At 49.5% G+C, this 26,192-nt stretch overlaps 1 protein-coding gene across 6 annotated transcripts in view; it reads left to right on the top strand.

Moving 5' to 3' along the window:
- The first annotated feature begins 294 nt into the window (after window positions 1-294).
- MECOM (MDS1 and EVI1 complex locus) overlaps window positions 295-26,192 on the top strand; it is a 313,801-nt gene continuing 287,903 nt past the window's right edge. The window contains exon 1 of one of the 6 annotated variants that reach the window (XM_068691592.1): window positions 295-460. In XM_068691592.1, coding sequence (XP_068547693.1) covers window positions 424-460 — 37 coding nt within the window. In that variant the 5' untranslated portion in view covers window positions 295-423. Of the gene's footprint in view, window positions 461-14,297; window positions 14,521-26,192 lie in introns of those variants that run through there. The other 5 variants (XM_068691593.1, XM_068691595.1, XM_068691596.1 and 2 more) reach the window with 5 other exon arrangements.

The following is a 26,192-nucleotide window of genomic DNA, read 5'->3' as shown; positions in this document are numbered from 1 at the left end:
AAAGAGAGGAAAAATGAAAAAAATGGGGGAAAAAAATGTCATTTCTTCCAGCCCCGGCCCCTGCCCCGGCGGGGGCGCGGAGCTGCCGGCTCGCAGCCCTCCGGCGGCGGCTGCCCGGCCCGGGCCGGCCCCGGTGGCGGCTGTCAGGGTCCCCCCCGGCGGTGATGGATCGCTGCAAACTTTTTTTTGGCGGCGCTGAAATGTTGAAGAGCGGGGGGGAGCCGCCCGTGCGCATGTGCGAAGGTGTCCAAACTGACAATGCTGGAGAGATAGCGAGCCGGGTTTGCGAGAAAGGGAGAGCGTGTGTGTGCGGGAGAGGGAGAGGAGAGAGGGGGAGCGAAAAAAAGGAGGAAAAAGAGAGGAAAAAAAAAAAAAAAAAAGCCCCCCCACCCCCCCGGCAGCATCGGCCGCGGGACTGGCAGCATGCGATCCAAAGGCAGGGCGAGGAAGCTGGCCGCAAGTAGGTGCAATCCCCCTTTCTCTTGGCTTTCCACCCTCGCTCTCTGCCATGTTGCACAGACGGGGCTGATGCGGCGAGGAGCTTGGCCGGCAACCTGCAGCATCCCCCGGCCCGGCTCGGCTCGGCTCGGCACGGCCGGGGGCGGAGGGGGGGGGGGGGGGAAGCTGCGGGGCTGCAGCCGGGGCACGGAGCGGGGCCGGATCCTGCGTGGGGGCTGCGGGCTCCCGGCGGGAGGTGGGGAAGGAGTTGAGGAAAAGTTCAGTGGCGAGCGCTGGAAGTTGCTGCCGCCGCCGGGGACTGGAGGGGGGGGGGTCGGGGGGGGGATGTGCGAGAGGCTGCGGGCCCTATAGTGGGCGCTGTGGGCTGCGCGCAGGGCTGGGGGCCGCGGGTGGGGGTGCGGGTGCGTGCGCGCACCGAGGGGCCCCGCAGCTCCGCGGGGGCGCGCAGGTAGCCGGCCCCCCCCCTTCCTCCCTCTGCTTGTGCCCCCACCCCAAAAGGAACCCCCCCAGCCCCTTTATCCGCGGGTTTCGGGGCCGACCTCACCGGGCGGGGGGGCCGTGGGAGCGCGGCACGCGTGGGGAGGCTGCGCCGAGGTTGCGCCGAGGTTGCGCGGAGGTTGCGCGGAGCTGGAAGGGGGGGGGGAGGGAGGGCGGCCGGGGGCAGGGGGAGAGGCTGGAGGCAGCCGCGGAAAAGGGGAGCGAAACGCCGGGATTTCGGGCTCCTCTCCAGCGGTTTTTTATACGCTTTGGCCGCCCCGAGGTCTCCGCTCCGCGGGGCGAGGGCTCGGCCGTCCACACGCAACCGCCGACTTATTTAATTATTTGTCCTACGCTCGCTCCATCTGTTTCTCCTTTCTGATAGAGATCTTTGCTTTTAACTGCAGCGGTGTTTTGATTTTATTTTATTTTAATTTTTTTAAAAAAAGAGGGAATCAACAACCAAACTTCGCCAGCTTTGGCGTCCTATTTTAAAAGCAGCTGATGTCTTTATTTTCCCTGACACATCTGGGCAAGTTTCGGTTGATATCCATGTCGCTGGCAACCCACATTCCCGAGTGAAAAAAAAAAAATAAATGGGCAGGCAAAAAAAAAAAAAAAAGGAAAGAAAGAAAAAAAAAAGAGTCAGATGAAATGTTGCATAAGTTGCGTGACGTAAAAAGCAGATGCTTATTTACTCTTTATTTGTGAAGGGGGCAAAAAAATAGAGGAGCGTGGAAAAGGGGGAGCGAAAGATCTCTCCGCATCATCCCCAGCTTTGCCGTGAACCTTAACAATACCGGCAGCAACCTGCCTTTGATTAGGTGATTTTCGAGCGGGGAAGCCGGCGCACACAGTTTGCAAACAAAAATGTTGCTCGGTGCCCAGCTCGCGGTCCCTGCTCCGGGGCTAGCACCGTGTCCGCGGCTGCATTAACTAATCCTCCGGCTGCAATCCACTTCTAAAGGAAATCGGGTTTAAAAAGCCGGGATTCGGGCGTTTTGCGAAAGGCTCGCTCTTTTTTTTATTTTTTTTTTCTCCCCCCCCCCGAAGAACCGCTCGGTTTCACGGCAAGTGGAAGCGGGGTCGGAGGCGACCCCTGCGATGTCGTCGGAAAAGTTTGCAGCTTTTCGGTGCTTTCTTTCGGGGCTGGGACCAGCAAGCATTTCGTAGCCTTCACCCTCTTACGTGGAAAAGCGGCAGGGAGCGGGATCCAGCGCGCCCCTTGCATTATTTCACTTTTACTTTTTTTGTGTGTGCGGCAAATAAAAATCGCCCCGACTGTGTGGCTGCCGCTAATGCTCAGGAAAGCTTTTCCCTCGTCGTCATAGGCGGGTACCTGCCGTGAACATTTGCTCGGCCTCGGTGTAAAACTGCCGAAAACCAATTTGGAGGTGTCCCCCCCTTACAGTGCGCCCAAACTATAAAGAAAAAAAAATGGAAGAAACAAAAAGAGGAATAACTAGTAGAGGAATAACTAGTAGGGAATAACTAGTGATATTTTTTTTTATTATTTTTTTTAAAGACCAGCTTTAAAAACAGGGGGAAAAGGGAGCTGAAGCCTTCCTCGCTGCCGCGCTTGCGGAGCGCGGTGCGGGGCGAGCGGTGCGGGGCCGGGTGCGGGGGTGCGGGGCCGGCCCTGGGGGTGCGGATCCAGCCTTGGGGGTACGGATCCGACCCTGGGGGTGCAGATCTGACCCTGAGGGTGCGGATCTGACCCTGGGGGTACGGATCCTGCCCTAGGGGTGCGGGTCCAGCCCTGGGGATGCGGGGCCGGCCATCCGCAGCCGCGCTGCACCTGCGTGGTCCCCCGCGGGTCGCGCAGCGCCGGGCAGCACCAGGGGCTCGGGGAGTTTTTTTGTGCCGGTCCGGGGGGGTTGTGCCCCCCCCCGGGGATCCCTTATCCCCGAATAACCCCCGCCCCAGCCCCGGCCGCCGCAAGCCCGCAGCCCTGCAGCCGGCCCGGGGCAGCCCCCGGCCCCCCGGTAGCCTCATAAAGAGGCAGAAGGTGATCAGCTTAGGGGAACACACGTGAAGAAGGAGGCACTTGTTACTTTTACACTTTATCACCACTTTTTTACAGGCAATTTAGTGCGGCCAAGGTAGATCCAGATCCCCCTAACCATCTGAGATAGTAAAATAACACTTTCCTAAGTTTCAGCAGCTTTTCCTGCGCCTGTAATTTGCCTCAGCCTAGTACTTAAAAAACCCCGATTGAAAAACAGAGCCGGCAAGTTTATTTGCCTGTTTAAGACTCGGTCCGGGAATTTGTTTTCGAGCAGGGAAACGTTTGCCGTGCCCGGGCTCCCAGCCCTCGCGGCGGGGCTCTTCGCTCGCCCTTGCTTTACCCGTGCCTGTACCGCAGCCGGCGCCGTGCAGCCGGCACGGCTCGGCTGGGCTCGGCTCGGCTGGGCTCGGCTTGTCCCGGCTCGGTTTGTCCCGGCTCGGTTTGTCCCGGCCCGGCCCGCAGCATCCCGGCGCGGCGCTGTCCCCGGGTGGCTTCTGCGCGGCGGCCGCAGGCACGGGAGGCTCCGGGGCCGGCCGAGACAATCCCATCCCATGCCGGGCACATCGTCCCGGGGCGCTGCCTTAACCCTTGGCAGGGTGCAGGGCGGGCGGGGGGCTTTCCTCGCCCCTTGCTTCCTTTCCTACTTTCCCTCCTCATTTTCCCCCTCTTTTTTTTGCCCTTCATTTTTCCTCTATTTCTCCTTTTTTTTTTTTTTTTTTAAATTTCTTTCTTTCTTTCTTTCTTTCTTTCTTTCTTTCTTTCTTTCTTTCTTTCTTTCTTTCTTTCTTTCTTTCTTTCTTTCTTTTTCTTTTCTCTCTCTCTCTCTCTCTCTCTCACTTTCTCTCTCTTTCTCTTTCTCTCTCTCTCTTCTCTTTCCCTCTTTCTTTCTCTCTCTTTCTCTCTCTATTTCTTTCTCTTTCTTCTCTTTCTTCTATTTCTTTCTCTTTCTTCTCTTTCATCTCTTTCTTCTATTTCTTTCTTCTTTCTTCTCTTTCTCTTTCTCTTCTCCCCTTCCTTCCTTCCTTCCTTCCTTCCTTCCTTCCTTCCTTCCTTCCTTCCTTCCTTCCTTCCTTCCTTCCTTCCTTCCTTCCTTCCTTCCTTCCTTCCTTCCTTCCTTCCTTCCTTCCTTCCTTCCTTCCTTCCTTCCTTCCTTCCTTCCTCTCCCCTTCCCTCCCTCCCTCCCTCCTTCCCTCCTTCCTTTTCTCTTTCCATCCTTCCTCCTTCCTCCCCTCTCTCCCTCCCACTCCCTCACCCAGTCTCTCCTTTCCCTCCCCTTCTCTCCCTCCTCTCTCCCCCCAATTTTTCCATCTCCCTCTCTCCCTGCCCACCCCCTCTTCCTCCCCCCAGCAGCCACCACCACCACATCTGGCACCGCCGCCTGCCCCTGGGCAGCCACCACTGCCTGCTGCCCCCAGCTGCCCCCAGCTACCCCCAGCTGCCCCCAAATGCCCCCAAATGCCCCCTGTCTGCCCCCCGTCTGCCCCCAGCTGCCCCCCGCCGCACTGGCCCGGCCACGGTGAGGGGCAGGGGCAGGACACAAAGGGGAAGGAGGGTCCGAGGAGCGAGCTCGTCATTAATGCGGCCCTGCTTGTAAATGAAAAATGTAACCCTTGTTAATTAGCGCTGTTTACACGGGGTACAAGAAACTTAAGAAATGTTTCTACAAAGGGGAAGGAACTGTTTACAAAACTCTTTCAAAAGTGTGACATATTGCTGCAGTTCCAGCACTAAAAAGCCAAACACACTTACACGCCTTTGAAGTTGGCTGGCTGAGGCAACATTATTTGACTCGGATTCAGCTATTGCTTGTGGGTATAACTAATGGCTTTTACCTCGTCCGTGGGCTGGGAGGGGCGAGGGCCTGGGCGCCGCGGCCATTGGGTCCCCCCGGAGCGCCGGGGCTGGCTCCCCGCCAGCCCTGCACAATGTCAACATTGAATATTTGAATTCCCAGACTCTATTTAACAACTTTCTAAATAAATAAACTCATTGTGTGTCTGTGTTTAAAATTATTTCACCTCTTGCAGAAAAGCTGCAGCATCCTATTACACCGGCCTCTCGGGCTGCTTTTTTCCCCCCCTTTTCTTCCCCCCCCAGCACACGCGAACGGGGCCGAGGGGCTCTGTCTGCGGCCCCATATCTCCCCTGATCCCTTTCTCTCCGTCTCCTTGCGAAGCACGAGTGGGAGCCGCTCAGACACCTCCCGCCCCGCGCTATCTAATCGCTCCCAAAAACAAAGCCAGGTTCACAAAGCCAGTTAAATATTAATCATTTCCAAAAGGAGGCCCACGTGAGTGCCATTGCTGCGGCGGTGCCCTGGACGTACTCAATCATTTTGGCTGCCGTACCATAGGCGGGCTCCAGGGACAGCTTTCATTGTTGTTGCCATAAATGGCTATTAGTGTTCATATTCACCTATTCACCCAGTTATTTGTGTGGATGTGTGTGCGTGTGTGTGCCCGTGCCTGCCGTGCTTGTGTGCAGGGGTGTGCATTCACAACACACCTCTCTGCTCGTGCCACGGAGCTCTATCAAGGTGTATGATACCGACATGGAGCTATATAAAGATGCCTATAGAGAACCTATATGTATGTGAACATACAGCTGAAAAAGCAGGTAAACACACTGGATATTTGCAATTGCACTCGATGCATGTGCTGGGTTACAGAGGGATCCCCAGCTCCTGTGGGTGCTTGCAGGCTCTGTACCCATGGCTCTACAACCTCAGGGGTTCAAGATATTTGTGGCTACCTACAAGGAGCTCGGACCCAGAGCTGGGATCTGTGAGCCCGGACGTCGGTCCCTGGCTTGTATCCCAAGTGCATTAATTGTGGACTTCCGTGGTGGGAGGACGCACTCTGAAATATTTATTGACTTCACATGTAAGCAAAGACGTTTGGCCAGAGAAGACGTTTCTGGCCGTCTCGGGGAGCACGGCTCTCTGATGGTTGCTGGAGATGAAGGCAGGGTGTGCTGTGAGGACAGGTACCCGCTGCGGCGGCGCTCAGCCCAGCCCGCTGGAGGGTGGCTGAGGAAAGGGCAGTGGGAAGCAGCCGGAGTTTTATAAATCTCAGCTAATGAAGCCTTGTCCACAGGAATTGCCCTGCCTCGCTGTAAACCAGTTTCGAAGCAGATGTACTTTAACTTTGGAAGGGACCGCTCAGACGCTCAGGTTTCCAGCTAAGAATTCAGGATATTTGTTTGTTTAAAATTTAACTAGGTTTGCTGTCATTTTTGGAGCAAGTCAGAGCTCTTTTGCCATGATTTAATACAGTCAGTTTTACATCATTTTAGTTTAGTTAGGCAAGGCTGTGAGCTCCTACATGAAAAGCAGAAAGAGGTTTAATCATACATAGCTTTTCCAGCTAGCAGATACAAGTGTAATACTATCCAGTAGACAGAGCTAGAACTGGGCAAATGCAGATTAGAAATACAGTTTATATTTTAAGTAGTGGAGGTATTTAACCATTAAAACAATTTACTGAGAGCTGGGTGGATTTCAACATCACTGGAATTCCTTTGTCTTAATTAAGGTTGGCTGTTTTTCTAAAAAGATATGAGCTAATCCAAACAGGAATTAATTTAGGGAATTCCTGTAGCCTGTGTTGTGCAGGGGGTCAGAGCAGACCATTCTTCCTGGCTTTATACTCTGTGCACCTAGTTAAGGCAGCGCCTTTCATACGGAGGCATTGACTCGAGGCTGGGCTCACAGAATTGCTCTTTAAAAAACGAAATGGACGTAAAAAAAAAAAAAAAGAAAAGAAAAAAAAAACACACAGGCTTCGGCTCAGACAACGGAGAACCGATGCCTGGCTCAAAGTCCGCTGCTCTTTTCCATCACTGCTGCTGCTTGTGTCTGCACTGCAGGGTTCCCGGTGGCTGCTCCCCATCTCAGGGGTGCCCAGTGCCTGTGGTTGAAAGCAAAAGTCCCCAGAGGGGTTTTACACGGGTGGGAAGGGGAAAGGAGCCCATGAGGTTAGGATGCTGTGAGGGGGTCCCGAGGTGCAGCTGCAGGATGCTCTGTGGTGCTAAGAGGTGGCTGTTGTTACCCATGGAGCCAGGACTCTGCCTCTTTGCATTGCTGCTTTAAATATGAAAATTAAAATGCCCAGGGTATGGAGCAGTCCTGCCTGGTATTCACAGACCCTATGCTCCCCCCCTTTTGTGTGCACGTCCAGGCTATCGCTGGGCAAAGCCTTCTCCAGGGCTCTTGCAAGAAAAGGCAACCCCGGAGCCGTGTAGGAGGGAAGCCAGCCTGCAATGAATGTTGTGTTTGGTGCTAAATGTGTAACAAAGAGAAAGAAGTGTGAGCTAATCCAGCCATAGGAGCTGAGAAGTGAAATACAATTTGTTTTATTTCAGGCTTTAATATCGTGCTCCGTTTCAGGGGAGCATTATCTTTTAAACTAGGATATCTGCAACGGCATAAAGCCCCACTACCTTGAGGGAACGTCAAAGTTTGATCTCCAAAATAAAGGAAATTCGAAGTTAAGGCTGAAATGTACCACATGGCCTCCTAGTCCCAGCAACAACAGGAGGCAAGGAGGCAGCTGAAGGTAGGGCTGTGCGTGGGGACTGCCCCAGCCACCGCAGAGAGGTGGCACAAATAGGAACGGGGCTGGCACGGGACGGAGAGGTGCTGGCTCAACAAGATCTGCGATGGGCTCAACTCTTTTTGCAAGCCTTGGCTGATCTGTGAGGGGCATGTGAGTTTTATGGTGGCAAGTCTGCCTGATAGGGCTTGATTTGTACAATAGGAACACTCATTCCCCTTTGGCACCAGTAGTTTTTGTTTAGAAAATCTCATATCAGGGCAACATTTTTGGACAGAAAAGAGATACACAAAAATTACTTCTTTTTTTTTTTTCTTTTTTTCTTCATCAAGAATTGCTCATATGTCTGATCACGTGCGTTACTCCTTAGCCCTGTTTAAACTCTAAACTAAATTTAAATTGCCTGTAAAATAATACGCAGGGTGGAAACTGCCACACGACCGTAGCCCCCGCTCCCTGACCCCAGCCCGGTTCCCTTGTAAAGCAGTGCTTTTAGTTTCAGGACTGCAACGAGCTACAAACCAGAGGAGCAAGACTTCTGTGAATAGGTTATTTTTGGCAGTTGCATCACCGATTATGTATAAAATTTCAAAAAGTATGAGTTCTGCCAGTTTGATCTCGGAGAGGGCTACAGAAAATGGAAAGCCCCGAGACTGCTGTAACATCATCCTATTTTGTCTATTAGCTCTCATTAGATTACCAGGATACCGAGAGCTCCGTATCGGCCAATCTAACAAAATCTCCCAGGTGGCTTAAATTAAAAAAATTAGCCATAAATATATTCTGCATAATGCAATTTATTACGGCTGTTTATTGTGTGCGGTGGGAAAACGCCTGGTGTCGGGTGATCCGAGTGCAGCGCGCGTGCCCTGCTGAAGCTGGTTACACCGCGAGGGCCCCCGCTGAATTTGGAGCCCGGAACCCTGCAAAGCCACACGCATGTGGCACGGGCCTCGGGAAGCCAAAAACTGCAGCTGTGGTGGGGGAGCTGGATGCCAGGGGAAGGTGGAGGGTGTCTGGAGGCAGCGGTGTTTGCTGGAGAAAGAGGGGAGCAAACGGTGCTGGCCCCAGCATGGACAAACCCGGTTGTACTGGGATCGGGGGCTCGGCTGTGCCCCCGTGGAGGTTTTTCCTGGATGAAAGGCAGAGGGGATGGGGCTGTTGGGGACGGGGATGACACGTCCACCTGCTGCTGGGGAGCTGCAGCAGGGAGCTGGTGGCTCCAGAAACAGCTCCTGCCCCTTTCCCTGCCTTTTTGCACCAAGCCAGCACTCCAGCAAGGGCGAAATCATTCCTTGGTTTAACAGAAGTCTCCCCCCACCCCCCCGGCTCCTTCACACACGCATTAACACCAAACTGGCAGGGCTGATGGAAAAGGATTTTGCATTTTGGAAGCCGAGCTGGCTCAGCGCTCGCCGCGGGCCCGATCCCAAACCCACTGCTGGAGCCCATGGAGGTCGCACCGAGTCCCAGGGGCTTCGGAGCGGGTCTGGCCGGAGTCACCCCCCTCCCTTCCTCCTCTGGGGCTTTTATCAGCAGCCTGTGCTCTGCAGCGAGCCCCGAGATGTGACGGTGTAACAGATACCTGCATTTACATCGGCCTAAGTGAATTAGGTCGGCCCTGTAATCTGGCCTCGTTTAGGAGCCATTTCAGGCATTAGGATGAAACACGAACACTGCTGGTGGGACTGTGGTGAGCCCATATGCTTGTTTCCCACTGTGCCCCCTCCCTTCAGCCATCCCATGGGACGGGGAGCAGTAGGGGCCTGGGGAGGGGACCCGCACACTGACAGTGCCCATGTCCCCTGAGCTGCATTTCTCCAAATAGCCCAAATTTGCATCTTCTAACCAGATATTTTTTGCTGCTGGAAGCACCTGGTACCTGCAGGTATGTGCTGCTGCATGTGCTCCATCACTGCCTCCTTGCTTCATCCCATACAGGTGTGTGAGAGGTGAGCACTGACTGCCAAGAAAAAGCACCCCAAAACATCTAAAACATGACTTGATGTGCTTAAATTTTTGGTTTAAAAGCTATTTAACATTTAAAGCGTCTGACAGCAGTGATTGACTTTTCCCTCTTGAAACTCCTCTGCCATTTGAACTCAACGTGGGCGTTTCCATTGCATTTTATTCACTTGCACCTTGGTGGGGAACTAAGCAAAGCTTTCGGCGTGTTTTAATCCTTCCCTTTCTCTTCGTGGCTCTGCAAGAAGGGAGGAAAGGAAACATGTTGAAAGAATTCTGAAGCGATATTTCTATTTTACTTTTTTTAGGCTCTTGGTGTATTTTTGGCTGCAGGGACTGGCATGGGGACTGGTCTAAGAATACACGGCAAGAGAAAAATAAATTGGCTGTATCTGTGCTAACAGCACTGCTTTATACTCTTGGTGTTGATATTTTTTTGGTTGCTATATCATGATAATGGTAATTTACAGCAATAATTAAGACCTGTGAACAGGAAAAGATGAATGGTATTTGTTTGTCCTGATTGTTTCAGTTCTTACAGTAGCAACGTCTGAGTAGTCTGACTGCCTATGGAGGTGCTATTAAGTGTCTGTGCTCTGCCTGCCCGAATAATTGCTGTGCACGGGGTTGAGATATGTGGTGCCATGCAGAATGAGAAATGGCAAAGTGATGTGCTTGACCAGACAGGACGCTGGATATCAGAGACATCTGAAGGATGTGAGCAGGCTCAGAATGAGAGAAGAGATGAAATGAGCTGTGCTGGACCAATGCCCCAAGCGAAAGCCCCACCGAACCTGTGCCTCACAAGCTGGCACAGCATTAGACCTGGGATGGGATGGAGCAGGGCTTCCCCCTGAAGGGTCAGCTGTGCACCGAACCCAGGAGACCCATTTCCAACCTGGCACTGTGATTTATGAGGCCTGGAGTTACAGCAGCGACCACAGAGCCCTGCCAGCACTGGGTGCTCCTTCTGCTGAGCCCTGTGCAAACACAGGCAGCTCACGCAGAGCTTAGGACCTAAGAAATGCAAATTAAACCTCAGGCTTGGTGCCCTATGTATGCAATTACCGCATTGTTGGAGGCAGAAATAAAATCCTGGGCAGAAGTTGATGTTGTAAGGAGAATCCACCAAGTTGGGGCTGCGTAGTGTTGGGCTTTCTGTTTGTGTGCCAGTGGGTGTGCTTCAGTTTTTCTCTCCCTTTGCCTTTCAGTGCCCCCCTCGCTCTATTTTAGAGCCATATTAATTTAATCTGTGGCTGTTGGGTGACCAAAACACGTTAAGCTGTGAGGATCCTGCAGCATCACCCACTTGCTTTCAAAGCAAAGAGCCCTGAGATCTGTAGGGAAGGAAGGGGGCAAACCCAGCAGAAAATTCAGCCCCACAAAACCCTGGGGCTGTGGTGCCAGCACGTTTCCTGCCCCGGCACTGCCAGGGGGATGTGAGCGGTGTGGCTAACCAGTGCCAGCAACCAAACCGTTCCCCAAGCCTGCGAGGCTTATTATGGTTCTTTTAAAGTCAGTGCCAAGAAAAAGGGTCCACACAACCTTCAAGTGAGGCTTCATAAGCTCAGTTTTATGGTGGGATAATTTGGAGCCAAACCATCACGGATTTTGCATAGAGAAATACCCCAAGGAGCATCACCGACCGGGAAGAAAATATATTGAGGAAAGAGAAGACTGATAATTTTATGGCTTTCCTTGAAGTTAGGCAGTAAAATGGGCTTTATTTAGCAATTTCCTCACTTCTGATTGCAATTTTGTTACCAGTGCAATGCTTTTAGATATAATTTTCTGTGAATGTGGAGAAACTTTAGATGCCCAGGCTTTGTGCACTGTGCCCAGAGGTGCCACAGTGCTTCCCACGATCTGCCTGCAGTGTAAAACGTTTGATTTTGGAGCAGATTTCTGGGCAGGGCGTGCTGGTAGCACTTAGCTCTGCTCTTAACGCTGTGCCTTGAGCCCATGTGGCCGGACAGCCCTTGGAAGGAATGGTACGAGCATTTGAAAGCCAACTGCATGGCTTGATCCAGGTCACGGATGAGGGACACAGATATTTTTTTCGAGGATGAAGTATTTCTAACCTGAAATTTAGAACCCGGGTGGGGTGATCTTTGCACTCTTAAAGCTCATCTTCCTAAACAGAGGCTCTTAAAATCCCTTGTCCCTTAGCCTTTTGGCCAAAGCACGTGTGCAAATCCCATCCAGAATTTCTCTGGTGGGATTAAGATAAACCTCCGCTATGTTTGCTCCTTGTGCGAGTAGTTATTTTTCACTCAGCATGGTTCAACTTTAACAAAAATGTATTTCACAATGTAATAATTCACACCCACTTTTCTTTGGGAAATCATTTATAGAAGGGAAGTTAAACGTGGGCAGTCGTTAGCGGGAGTACTGCTGATACATGCAACATGTCCAAGTGTTGAGGGAAGTGATTGTGGGTACAGCAGAAGATGCCATCATGACCTTGGCAGTTTGTTTATTAGACACAAAATCATGGATATTTCTTCTTCCAGCTGTAACTGGTCTGAGAACTCAGATATAACCTTAAAAGCCCTTTCTGGGGTTTTGAACAGAATTTAAACCTCATCGCTGCTCAATACTATTTACGCAGCTTGAATGAGAAAAGGGAAAACACCACAGGAAAGAAAAAAAAAAGGTGCAGAAACTAGAGAAAAAAAGGTATTTCACCCTGATGGCTGAATTTCCTCTTCAGTGTAGTCCCTCCTGGTATCACTGCACAGCTGGAGCAGAGATGTGGGGAGCATCTGATGCCTTTCACCCACTGTGTTGGTGCGCCCTGTGCGCATGACAGCTGGTACCCACCGGGCTCCTCCGACAGCCTCCTGTGTGCTACAGGCTCTCCCCGGCTGCTGGCAGCAGAGGTGGCACTGGAGGTAAGGCAGAAGTGTCCAGAGGCAGGCAGGTGCTCTGTGGGGAAAGGATGGACAATGGGACAAGCTGACGGACTGCTGTCAGCACCCCGAGCCAAAGCAGGTGGACACATCCTCTCCAGTGGCACCTTCCCACGCAGGAATATTAAAGTAATTAAGGGCAGTGGATTTAAGAGGCGATCAGTATTTTTTAAATACTAAACAGGCCCTGGGTATGCTGTTCTTGATGGTTTCTGGGCTGGAGGGAGCGGTGTTGCTTTAGGCTCCCTGCCCGCCGAGCGACATATCAGGAGGGAGAAGTCTGAGCCCAAAGCGGTGCCGAACAGCATCGGAGTGGGCTGGAAGGCTGAGCTCCTGCAAGAAGGAAAGCGAGGAATTCAACGGCAGTAAAAGAGAGGTTAAGGAGAGAACAGAAAGGAAAGGAAATAAAAGTGATATGAAAGGCTGGAAAAACAGCTACATCCAGATATTAACCGCTGCTGCTGTATTTGGACACCACACTGAGCTAATAGGAGTACTTGGTGAACGTGTGTTGGTGTGGAATAGGAGACAATTTCAGAAATGATCTAGATCTTCAGAAACATGGAAAATATTTTAGCGAAACATATTTTGTGTGCGTGCAAATCTGCCAGTAGCTTGAAGATGTATTCTGCAGGAGACAAGCAGGAGAAGGTATGGTTTGCTGTGGGATTTTCAGCCAAACTCCCTCGCTCTTGGAGTTGGAGATCCCTTTCTTCTCCAAGATGCCTTTCCCCGGCTGTCAGAGGAGCGGGAGCAGACAGACCCATCCCCTGCCGATCAGATGTGGCCGCCTGGCAGCCACAGAAACCACACAGATAGTGCTGCCTCGGAGGGTTTTGTTCCTCCATAGTGTGCTGGAGCAGGAGGAGCAGCCCCAAAGCTGGTGCGAAGGCGGCCGATGGAGGCAAGGGGCTCTGCTGGCTGCTCGCCCTGGGATCTGGCCAGGGCGAGGAGAAAGCAGATACAGGGCAATCTTCACTCTGTCTGGGGCTGCTCCCATCTCTTAACACTCAGGAGGAGAAAATCCTGACAGTTGTTTAAAACAAGGAGCTTCCCCTCCCTTTTGGGTCTCTGGATGTTCCTGGGGATTGCGTTCTTCCAGGAGCGTCATTTGTTTTGGAGCGCAGCATCACGGCCAGACAGCCTCGACTTTAATTTCTGGGAACATCTTTATAGGCTGTTTTCACAGCTACATAACAACGTTATTTTATCTATCCATCTCTCACACCATTTCCCGATATACAGAATTATCAAGGCTACCCATCAGTCACTCCTGTGTTTTCTAGTCCTCAGTGCCTTTACCAGTTTTAGGACATCTTTCTGGCATTACAGCTACACTGATCTTGGCGTTATTATTTTTTCTTAAATTACTTGAAATCTTAAAAAAAAAGTCTGTCGAGATGTGCAAGGCTAGCTGAAGAGAAGCAAAAGATTAAGCTGCAGTTATATCATTACTAACTTCCTGAATGTTCAAGTGAGGAAAGGCTGTTAACTAATTTTTTTTTTTTTTTTTTTTCCATGGAAGAGCAGGACATCTGCTTTTTTAATTGTGAGCTAATGAGCTGGGGCTGCGCACCACCTGATGTTGTCCTCTGCAGCCTTTCAGGCATCCATGCTGCCCAGCTGCTTTCTTCCTGGGCTTGCACCAGGGTGTCTCCAGTTTTCAGAGACTCCCCGGTGTGTTTGCACACCTTTCGTGCTGGATGGTCTGGGGTATGATGGGGTTAGGTGGGAGATAGACAGAAAGAGAGAATATTCCTTGGTGCAAGGCTGAAGAGATTGGGAAGGTGATTCCTGCCCCTCCTGAGCTTCCCCTCCTCACAGGGACCCCACTCAGCTGTACTCAATCACAGGAAAGTGGCTCCCTCTTTTTAGGAAGGGTTACTGATGCTTTCCACCTGCTGCTGGTTGGGTTTGGGGTTGGTGCAGGCAGCAGAGGAGGCTTAGGGCAGCCTGGAGGTGCTTTGTGACTGGGTGAAGCTGCCTCTCTGCTGCCTCGGTTTCCCCCATGCTCAGGGCTGGGGGGTTCCTTCCCTGCAGCATGGGCACGGTGATGTGCTTCTTGGTGCAATTTTGTGCTGTAACAGCATCCTGTGGGGTCATCTACTATCAGCATTGATGATGTGCCGTTCCCCCTGGACTTCAGGTAAAACCTACAAGAAATGAGTTTGTTTATTCTTGACAAATATATATAGAGATTTTTTCTTTCAAAATTTTTACTTATTTAGTGTTGTGTTTGCTGATTTTTTTTCTCAGTGTTAGTTACATCATCCAAAAGCAACAGGAGATTTTTTTTTTCCTCCTAGTGTGCTTTTCAGATGATGCTGGAGATTAGCTTGGGTGTGGGATGAGCTGCTCTGTTTCCAGCAGGCTCCTTACCTGTAGCTGAGGTGCTACAGGGTAGGTGCTGGATGCCACCTCTCTTTCTACTTTCTGCCATAACCTTGAGTGCTGGTGCCTCTGTTGTTTCCTATTCCAGCCCTGTGGTTCTGCTGCGTTTTGTGTGCTTCCCTCAAGGCATAAAAATATGATAATAGGGGGAAAAAAAATCACTTGTGGCTGTAGGTTTAGGTTGGTGTCAGTCAGCAAGTGGAAGCCAGTCTGTGTTTTGGGCTTCCCTGTGCCTAAGAAGGCTTTGAGGGTGCTCAGAGAATGGGTATCTCCTGAGAGCTGGTGCTCCTCATGTTGTGCTGGGAGCTTGCAGAGCCCATGGTGGAGGACATGGTAGAGCAGCCCAATTGGGTTGAGAACCTGAAGGTCCCCATGGAGTTCGGTAGAGATGTAGGCTGTAATTGTTGGTCCTGATAACTTGAAGATGACTTTTTCCATGTGGAGAGGGACTGGCACCTCTGATCTCACAGGTGAGAGAGCAGAAAGCATGCTGAAACCTGCAGAGCTGTGCTTTGGGGCAGTGCCTACCTGCATATGGGGACCTGCAGCTGCTCCTGCTCCAAGCAGCAGGAGGTGGCAGGGGCTGGTGTCACTGTGTCTGTGGGCTCTGCTGGGGCTCAGCACGTGGTGTCCGTTCCCTGGGCTGATGAAAAGCATGGAAACGAACCCCTGGCCAGCGTGGGGCATCACTTGTGCGCTGTAGTTGTGGTTCTGTTTGTTTAACGTTAACACGCGTAGCATAAATGAGTTCCTATACCCTCTGCTGTTTCATTAATGTTTCTTGTTTATAAGTGCTTTACATTAACAGCTATTTGATGGTGTCCATTAGCTTTTCCTAGGGTAATGTTATATAATAAAGCGAACGCTAGCCAAAAGCAATAGTAATACGATAAACAAAAAATCCAAATTCTGGGTGAGAAATGTAATGGAGCGAGGGCTGAATTCTGGTGGGAGTTTGGTTTAATCTAAAGGTTAAAAAATGTTATAATTTGGGTTTAAGTAAATTGGCTCTCTAGTCCCAGAGGTCTCGCTCTTGTACTTCTCGTGCCTCCAAAGCTTCCACTAATGCCGATGGGAGTCCTGGGCGCACAAGAAATGCGGGTTCAGGTACTAAAGTTACAGATTGGCTTGGACCAAAACCCCTAATCCAAATACCTCCAGCTTTTGAAAGCATTTGCCAATTGGATTTGAATCTGGACACAAACATTGTGGCTTGAGCTCATCTGAGCTCACTTACATCTGTGTAAATCTGTAGTATGGCCCCGATCCAGCAAAGCACGTAAATATGTGCTTAATTTGACTTCAAGGGGGCTATTGTGCGCTTAAAGCTAAGCATGTGTTTAAGTGCTTTGCTGGACTGAAGTCCAAATACATTGGAGTCAATGAAATGACACCAAATAGTGCAGCGTAAGTGAGATTTGAAATGAACCAAAATGTTTGTGTTTCTACCTGGAAATGAACACGCTGTTCATATCCTACATATCCTGCATCCACTTTGTGTTTTCATCCATCTGCACATAATGTATTCTTTACGGTAACCTGTCCCTTCAATACAGTAAAGAAGAAATATACTTTGAATTTTCCTGCTCTATTACTCATATTTCATGAAACGTGTTCTTATGCCAAGTGTCTGTTTATATATATTTATACATGTTGTTTCTTTATTGGTATTGGCAAGATACAAAAAGAAAAGAAATATTTTACAGTTAAAAACTTGTAAACAGTTTTATCCCTCATTTAAAACATTTTTAAAGAGTTTACCTGCCCGTGGTCAAATCACTTTAACTTATTTTCAGTTTTGCTAGTCTGACAATGTGAAAAATTTCTGTTAAATGCATAGGTTTGTTTTTAGTTGCAAATGCCTTGTAAACAAGTGTGACGTGCAAGTGATGTATGCCTTTACACTTAACTATTAAATGCCACTTTTGTACTTGAAATCCCACGTTTAGTGATCGCCACACTACATAAAGCTGTCAATGAATATTTTCATGTGAATATGTTAACACGGGTTAAAAGATCACATTTTGCTTTTTTGACTGCTGCAGCTTCTTGCAAAGAGAACTCAGAGTTAATTGAGCCCAGCCCTGGAAAGGTGGCATGGGCATCAGCTGCAATGGGGAGGTAAAACAAATAACACACAAAAAACCCCAAACACAACAAGAAATAGCACTTGTGCCTGTGTGTGATGACCACAATGCCGACATAAAGAGCTGCATGTTGTGAACGTCTGTAGCTTATTAATGAGGTAATAGACGCAAAATTAGGTATCAGCGGGGTTTGGCTCTGAATAAAACAGGGATCTTTTATCTCAGAGTGGTCTATTGAAGACTCGTGGGCTGTGATGTGGTTGCTGAGGTTGTAGGAGCTGACTGGTGCCATCTGAACTTGCCGTTGTGTTTCCCACTTTGGGCAACCAGATGTGGGCTCAGTTGCAGAGGGCAGCTGGCTGGAAACGGGGAAAAAGTTTGTATAGCAATTGATGAGGAAAGATGCTTTTGTATGTTTATTTTTGAATGTAAAGGATATTTTGTGCTTTTGGCTCTGTGTCTGGAGGTAGGTGGTGTTTTTTTTTTTTTTTTTTCCCACTGCCAGCATTGAGTGAGTGTGTAGAGGCTGGAGAGTTACTGATGCCTTGCAGAGAGCAATCTACCCAGCCCGTCTGCAGCCCTGAAGCCACAGCGAAGTGACAAAGGTCCTGTTAACTCTAACGATGCAGAATTGACCCTAGATGGGTAAGGTTTTCCTTCAAGAAAAATCATTACAGGCTTAAGTTGCACCATAAATGCGTTCAGAGGTGAAGTGATCCTGGTACACATACAGCCAAACCCTGAATTCCTTCTCCAGTAGTGCTGGGGTGAGGATTGATTTCCACCCCTGCTCCATCCCAAATGACTCCACGGGCAAGGATGGCATCACTCCTGATTCCCTGTGCATGGGCAGCGTGTGCCCACTGCCCCCCAGTTCCCCTTGTCCAGGAGGGACAGAGCTGTCCCACGGCAGTAGCACAGTGAGGGGGTTTCATCCCTGTGCCACAGCTTTGTCCCTTCAGCCTTGTCCCACCGAGGCAGGCATGATGCATTCCCACCCTGGGACCTGCTGCAGCACCCTTGGCTTGGGAGATGCCCTATAATTCTCCGTGGCTTTTGTTACCTGTTGTGGTACATGACTGATGGCTTAAGGTAAAGAATGGGTGTTGGAGGAGTGGGCAGTTCACAAAAACATCCTTCAGTGCTTTCTGCTCAGCCTCTGTGACTGGTGCTTTTGGCAGGCAGGCGTGCCTTGCAGACCCTTGCCCCAAATGCAGGGACCTGTGGGTTTTGCAGCTGCTGGTGCCCACCTTGCTGTGACATTTTCAGTTTGTTCTTAGTTCTTTGGGGTGTGGAGCTGCTCTGAGAGCAGCCTGGTACGAGCACATTAGCAGTGTGAGCCTGCTATAAAATATCGCTGCATCCAGCTGCCCCGTCAGTAGGTCAGGCCATTTGTCCCACCCAGACAGGGTGTCTAGCAATTCTGGCAGTGTCCCTCGCTTTGGCATGGGAAAACTTGTTTTGTTTGGCGCTGGGGAAATAATATGCATAAATAGTAATGCTTGAGCCCAAACGCTCCCGTTGTCTTTAGGCGGAGTTATTTTATGACAGGTATTTCTTTTTTCCTGAAGGACTTGAATCCCAGCCTGCAGAATAGCTGCTGTTGAGTGGAAGCATTCCTGCTATTTTCCCTCAATTCAGAGGAAGCAATGCACTTGTTGTGTTACCTTGGTGAATCGAAAGTGGTTTTCACTTCCCTTAATTAAGCCTCCTTTGGCGATGGCCCCTCCAAGGTGGAGAGCGGAGCGTGCTCAGGAGCACCGCCGCTGATTTGAATTCCTAAATTCCTCTCCTTGCGAACTTCAAAGGCGAGTATATTGCTCTAAGAGGCACCAATTATGTAAACCCTGGGCTATTCAGAATGTTCCATAATTATTTATTTTCAACGACAGAGGTTTTAACCCAAACTAGACAGAAAACTGGCATTTCTCCAGTTATTAGCTTCTATTGAAAAAGGTACCAAACAATGGGCAGGGTAACAGGGTAGATTAGTGTCCCTTCATCTTCCTGACCTGGCCATGTGTCAGAGCTGACCAAAATTACTTTGATTTGATGGCTATTAAAGGTCATGAGCAGAATGGGATCAGATGTCTTGGCCGAGGCTGAAGTGCACAACATTATATATTGATAGTAATTAAGTTGTTTCATTTAATAAGCGCCATCGGATTTAAAGGCATTGTTACAGTAGCAGGGCAGGAGGAAGAAGGAGGCAGCCTGGATGGAGGCTGAGGGAGAGAGAAAGGGCTCTGGAATGAGTGAAATATGTCCCCGGAGTAATTTTTTATTTTATAAACTGAATGCAAACCTGATGGAGAACTATGGAAATGAGCAGTCATGCTGGATACATACACGCACTCTCTCAATATTCCTATACTGTGGGTAATGAAAAGTGCCTTCAGGGATAGGGTGGCCTTACCATTCATCAGTGCCATAGCCTTAAGTGGGTAATAACTAAGAGCTCCCATATCTAGTGTGTATATAAATTCTAGCTCCTCAGTATATTTGCTGCAGACCGTATTTAATTTATACAATTCCTTAGCTTTAAAGCTGTCAATTGATAACATTCAATCTGTGAGTCTGGCTGATAAAAGGGAAGGGAAGAAGTGCTCTCTGGTGGCTGCAGCAGGAGAAGCTGCAGGGGCCAAAGATTGCGTGGGGAGTGGGGTGGTGCTCATGGGTTGAGCCATTCCCTCTGCTTTCCTCTTCATCCCTGGGGGACATGAGCTGGTCCCTCTGCTGGGCAGGGACTGCACCTGTGTGTAGGCAGCAGTCTGGTTTGAGGATGAAGGTATCTCTCTGGCCTCCAAAGGTGGTGGGAATGCTCCTCTGACCCTTGTGAGACTGGGAGATGCCAGGAGAGCTTCAGGTGATTCCCCACATCCATGTCCATTGGAGGGTTGGTGGTGGAGCGTCTGGCCCTTGGAAGGAGCAAGGTAGGAAGGAAGCCTCCAGTGCAGTGAGATAAAGGGAGGCTGGTAAGTGAGGGCTTTGTGAAAATTAGCTGTCCTGGGGCTGCACAGTGGGTGTTGAACTTGGGCAGTGTCTGCAAATGCAGGAGCTGACCCAGCCTTCAGTCACAGCAGCAATGAGGACAAGTCTCTGTGACTGAATGACCTGTAGGTGCTGAAGGTTTTGGCCAAGGCACTGAGCACAGATGTGGATGAGGGATGTCATGGGGCAGCTGCTGGCCAAGGCAGGGCTTCTGAAGAGCCATACTCACTTCTAGCTGGTGTAAGGCTGTACATTGTGCTGATGGAGAGCCTTGGAGGTTGACCTGACTTTCAGGGTAATTTCCTCCTGTGTATGGCAGTCTTAGAAAAGTGGTGTTTTGCTTGTGGCAGCTCTTTAGTTTTCTAAAGAAATGTAATTGATTGATTGGAAGGGACCAAAAATGAGAACGGGCTGGGTGCAGAGCTGGTTGCTCTTGTGGAAGAGTCCTGCAGCGGGATGTTGGTGGGGGTCTATGTGCCTGCTGCTGTGCAGGAGGGGAAATCCCACCTGCCCTGATGGTCAGGGCCAGCCAATTCCTGATGTGTCCTTTGAGGACCAACTCTGCCACCTGCCTTCCAGGATTCCCCAGAAAGTCTGGACAGTGCCCTGAAACACAGACTGAAAAAAATTATCTTTAATTCTGAGCTGTTGTGTTAAAAGCCACCCCCTGCTCAAGCAGTGATGCTGTGGTTAGGTCAGAAGGAAGTGGAACAACCCCCAGCAGCACTTGCAGGAGCAGGATGAGTGTGATTAGCGCTACTGAAATAACCGGGCAGGGCAGCCTGAGCTCAGGCATGGCACTAGGTATCCGAAGCCTTGGTGCTGACCGCAGCCACTCACGTGGGGCTGTTTGCGTGAGCCGGGAGGTGCCGGATGCGGCCGGCAGCAGCGTGGGGAGAGCAGGAAGCCCGGCGTGGGGCAGGCGCTCAGGAAGGGGCCGTCGGGAGCAGCGGGCACGGCCGTGTTCCTGGAAAGCTGAGCAAGGCCGTGTGCTCGGCCTGCAGGGTGGGAGCAGGAGTGCTGCTGGGTTTGCTTTGGGCTCAGGTTCAGGAATTAAGTTTTTTTTTTGGCTTAGCTATGCCCCAGCAGTCCTTCTTGTTAAGGATGTGTTTCTTGGAGATGTTTTCTCCTGTATCCCCCACTTGCTTCTTCTCCAAACTTTTAATGCTACCTCTATCTGTGACCCAAACTCTTTGAGCAGTCCATTTTTCAGTCACCACTGAGCACCTTATCTGAGCAAAATAACTCCATTAGGGAAGGATCCCAGCTCAATCAATAAGCAAGCATCAAGCAGAGATAAATAAACTTGGAGAGGACATTGTAATTAACTGGGAGGGGGACTGGGGTGGGGGGATGCACCAAAATGAATGATTTATCGACTACTGAACATTTGGCAAAGAAATTTTCAGCTGGCTCCTGCTTTGCCCAAACTCTTTCAATGGGAGAAAGCTCTGTCAAAAAGAAAAAAAAAAAAGGCCCAAGCAGCAGTAAGGAGCTTGCAAGCATCCAAGAAGGGAAACAAAACAGGAAAGTTTGCCAAATAAGGGCTGCAACAGGTCTTGGAAGCTGGAGGGCTGTGATGGAAATAAACCTGTGGAAAGCTAAACAAAACACATAGCACCCCAGCACAAAAGAAGGAAGGAAGGTGATCACTGCAGCAGGCTCCTATACCCTTCTAAGAATAAGTCTTCCAGTATATGGGTCAGGAAGAAGCGTGGCTTCAGCCTGGATGCCTAGGGACAAACAAAGCGATTGTTGGGTGGTATGTTAATGTAGCAGGTGCAGTTTTATTTAAACAAGAGGTAGCTATTGTTTTCTGGAAGTGTGGTGATTTACAGGCTCATAGTTTATCCCGGAGGATCAGGGTGTTAAGTCATGTGCATGTATGTGTGTTTTACCCAGGGTGGCCGCTCTCTGCTCGGCCTCTCTGAGGCAGGAGGAGCTGAAAGGAAAGGGCCCTGTAAGCCCAGCGAGATCAAATCGCTGAGGTGCAATCAGTAAATTGCTCAACATGGGGACCTGGCTTTGGGGTGAAATGGAGATGTGGTCTCCAGCCCACGTTATGGGCTGGGAGAGTCCCAGCTGATCTCAGTAGGATTTGTACATGGGGATCTAGGAAAGAACTTGGCATTATAAGCTGTGCTTGCCTGGCAAGTCACAGGAGAGACCAAGAATTAACAGATACCTTAATTCCTGACAACTACGTCAACAGTTTCTTCATTGCTGAGCACAGAAGGAAGGCTGGTGAGAGCTGTATCTTGTCCTGCTCACCTCTGCAGTGGTGTTTTTGTTTTGGTTGTACCCCAAATCTTACTGTTTGTGCACAGGTATGGACACAGCCAAGCTTTTCTGTCCCTGCTGGTTATTTACATCTGTTTATTTTCATCTCCAGACTGGAGAGAGTGTTTTATTTTTTTCAGAACACTCAGGTTGTTCTTAGTGTGCTTGGAGTCCAAAAAAAAAATTAAAAAAGCTATAGAGACTGGGTAAAATAGTTATTCCACCCTGAAAAGCCTGCTGCTGTGCTACTTTAACCAGAAGGGGGGTGGCTTTTCTCCAGCTGAGGAAAAGTAGGGGGCTGTCTGGGCTTGATTCTTCTAATTCAGTCTGCTGCAGAATGAGGACAACTTCACTGGGATATGTGCATTTCCACCTAAGTGTGAGCAGTGTAAAGAAACATTTGAAAGAAGCCCCAAATTGTGGTTAATCCACTTAAGAGCTGGCAGATCCTTCTTGCTGACTGCAGATTCTTACACTGTGGAGTGAAAATCACCTTTTCCCCACACAAGCCCTGGGACTGGGTGAGGGTGTTGGCGATGCTGCAGGTGATGCACAGGGCTCCCTCCCTGCCCATTTCCTCACTGGGTTCAGGGATGAGATGGCTGCTAAACATTAAATGTTGTACTTTCGCTTGCGGTGATTAATATTGCTCTGATATTTGCCTGATGGGAACTCCCACTGGCGGGCCAGGCAGCGCCCTGTTGTGCTGCTCATTGTCCAGTCCGGTGTAAATGACCGTCCCTTCCTCCGTGAGCTCACAGGCTAAAATTAATAATGGGTTTGAAATGAAGGGTGCTTTATGAGTAAGGGCTGTTGTTGTTATCTTATTTTTTTCCATAGAAACAGAACATTTTATTACTTTCACTGAAGAAATCCACGTTATCAGTTTCCTTTCATGCAACAAAACACGCTTCCATTCTTCTTTAATAAACATTAATTGCGTAAAGCTCGTTCTGTGCTTTTCATGTCGAAAATCCTGCAGAAACGCCAAGTATCCTTTTCTCTTTTTCTTCCTGAAGCTTCCAATTCCCTGAGTCCACCAAGCCAAGATAACACCATCTCAGCAGGCCAGCACCGCGACAAATTTACAGCCTCAGAGCTTATATCTTTGCAGGCAATTGTCTTCAAACAGACAGTGCATTTCTGCGTGTCGGAGGCGTGGGGTTGGAGTTTCTTCTGAGAAACGGCCGAGTGTGTCACTGCTGAACCTCTGAGTGACAGCAAGTGCTTTTCAGCTTCTGTCGTGATTTTATTCTTTTTTTCTTTTTTTTTTTTTTTTGGAAGGGTTGGCAGTCTGAGCTATTCTCAAGGATTTGGAAAAGAGCCACAAACAGGAATTATTGAACAATTGCTCTGTGAAACTTAAGATAACAGTTTGTTCCACCACAGTGGAATTGCTTTGTGGGAGAAGGAAATTATCTTTTTAGCTCTTGATTAACATTATGTGAGAAAAATAAAATTAAAGGTTGATTATATCTGTTGTCAAATGGAATGCGTGTTCGTGCGAGGGGAAGGGGGCACATGTTGGGGTGACACATATGGAGATGAATGCTCCTCAGATCTTAGGTTATTTGAAAAATTTAGATTTTTAATGTTTGGAAAATTCCTCTGCTGCTCTATTATTGTCAGGTTAACACTTACTGCGTGCTCAGTGTGACTGTAAATACTAGATCATTAAAGAGTAGGTACATACCACTGTCTTGTCTATAGTAGTAGTTTGCTGGTGGGGAAGGATTTGTGTGCAGATTAAACTTTTTCTCTTATATCCCAAGTTTTGGTGGTTTTGCCAGGTTCATAAACATTACAATAACTTGCATCTCCAGTTACTCTGTACAACAGCACACCTACCTCCTCATGTGCTTATCTTCAATAAGCGTTAGTGATAAACACTATTATTGAGAGCACAAGTACATTTTTAACATACCGGCCCGATCCAGCTGCCCTTGAAGTCAATGGCAGACTTTCCCCTGCAGTCAGAGCAAGTGGGATCAGGCCTGGGGCTGAAGGCATTGGATGCAGGGACAATGTCCAGGGTATTGCTGGCAGAGGGCTGCACCTGCAGGGCCGATCCACCCTGTGACTGCAGGATTTTGGTTCAGCAAGCCCGATTTTAGGTGCGTGGTGCAGCCTCTTGTCCATAAGCGCATTCATGGGTGCCCTGACAAAGCTGTGCTCTGTGTGGTTTTGTTTTTAGCTTTCAGATAATTCCCCACTGCTGTTGGTAGGGGCTGTGCTTCCCTGCTGAGGGCCTGGTGGCTGTGACAGGAGCCAGGCCCTCGCAGGAAGGTGGCTCACGGCCTGGCTTTAGCCAACATGGGGCTTTTTAAGAAACTGTGGCCTGCAGGGGCAGCCCGAGGCCTGGAGCTTGGCTCTGCGGCCGCCTTCCTGCCCACCCCAGAGCCCTGGCGGTGGCTTTGACACCCTGCGACTCGGAGGGAAGCGCTGAGGATGCCGAGATCCAAACATGAACTTTCTGGGCAGGCCAAGCCTCGGCTGTGATCTCCGAGCTCGCTGCGTGTGCTTATCTGTGCCTGCAACACATGCTGGGAGATCAAAATATGCCCCTTCTGAGGCAATAGGAAAGGGACAAGATGCTTCTTTAATCACGTCTGATAAATTCTCACTTGTAATGAGAGCCCTAATTAAGGGAAATTACCTATTGGAAAAGAGTTAAAAGGGGCCCCCATACTCCTTCCAGCAAACTTAAAGACAAAAGGAAGTTTCTAACAATGGGTCACTGGAGATGCATTTCCGCTGGGTTTTAAAAAACAAGGTACTGTCTAGCTGATGAGCGGTGAAGGCGAGCAATGCCGCTTTGATGAGCCTTCTCCTGCTTCCTGATATTGTGACCCTCTTAACAAACACTGCAGACTAAAATCAGCATGCCTTCGGTATGCTGTAAGTGCAGGCAGGCTATCTGAAGAGATGCCTCACTTGCAGGATATGGTTTAAATCCTGTTTTGAATAAGGTTTACATCCTTGTCACTGAAATAATATTTTTGTACCGTAAAAATCAATGCGAAGAGACAAGCAGACAGGTCCCCCAATATGTAAACAACCTATCTTTGATGTCACATCTTGCCAATTTTTTTTTTTTTTGTCCCATGGGATGCCCAAGAGTTCAGCTGTTTCACTTTACTTTTACGCATCTCTTTTTGATGCCAATAGGTGCGCACACTTCTTGATTTTTGAAGTGCTGGCATGGGAGTCTCAAGATCTGGGGCCTCTGAAACTGGCTCTCTTGCATCCACTTGGGTGGCTTAGGAGGTTCTGGTTTTCTGGTCAGCTCTGCGACTGGAATAACAACAGGAGGGGTGCTCTGGATGTGGAGGGGAAAAGAAAGAGGCTGCAGGTCCAGGAGTTTTGGTCACTGATCATCTGGAATGAGCTTTCTGCGTATCGTGAGCTCCTCCTCGGTGGCACGTGCTGGAGGGCGCTGTGTGTGGTGCTCCAGGCATACTTCACATACTGATCTCTCCTCTGCCTGGGTTGGTCTCAGATCCCAGCGTGTCCTACCCGCAGCAGCCAGTGTTGCTGAGAGCCGATGTATCTGCTTTCCTCCTCGTACGCAAATTTGTTGTAAAGTGAAAGAAAGGCTGTCCGTGCAGTAAAAATACTGGGGTTTGCTTGCACATAGTGAGGGCACAGTGTTGGTGTCAGATTTTAGTGTCAGGACCAGGTGATTAACAACAGCTGTCTGCAGCCCTCCCATCAGGTTTGCTGCGGAGCTCCAAATTGCGTCTCCGAGCCTCAAATATTCAGTCGGCATCCAAAATGTTTGGCTTTCACCAGCTGCTCATGCAAAGAGCATCACTGATTGAAGCACAGCTTTGCTTTACATTAGGATGTATTTATTTACTTCTTATGAAACAAATCAGCAGCAGTTTTCCCCCATTAATATATATATATATTTGTTTTGCAAAACTGCAACTAGTGGTGGTTTAAATCTTATTTTTCTTTTTATGCTTAGGTGTTTGTAATTTTATTGCCCATGATACGAATGAGATTCAGGCATGTCCAACCACTGCAGCAGGCTCCCCAACACCTCCGTGGTGTTGCTGTTGGCTCT

This window comes from Anas acuta, chromosome 9 (genome assembly GCF_963932015.1).
Source record: "Anas acuta chromosome 9, bAnaAcu1.1, whole genome shotgun sequence".
In the NCBI taxonomy this organism is placed as follows: domain Eukaryota; kingdom Metazoa; phylum Chordata; class Aves; order Anseriformes; family Anatidae; genus Anas; species Anas acuta.
Note: the sequence above shows the minus strand (reverse complement) of the source record. Positions and strands in the feature narration are given on the sequence as shown.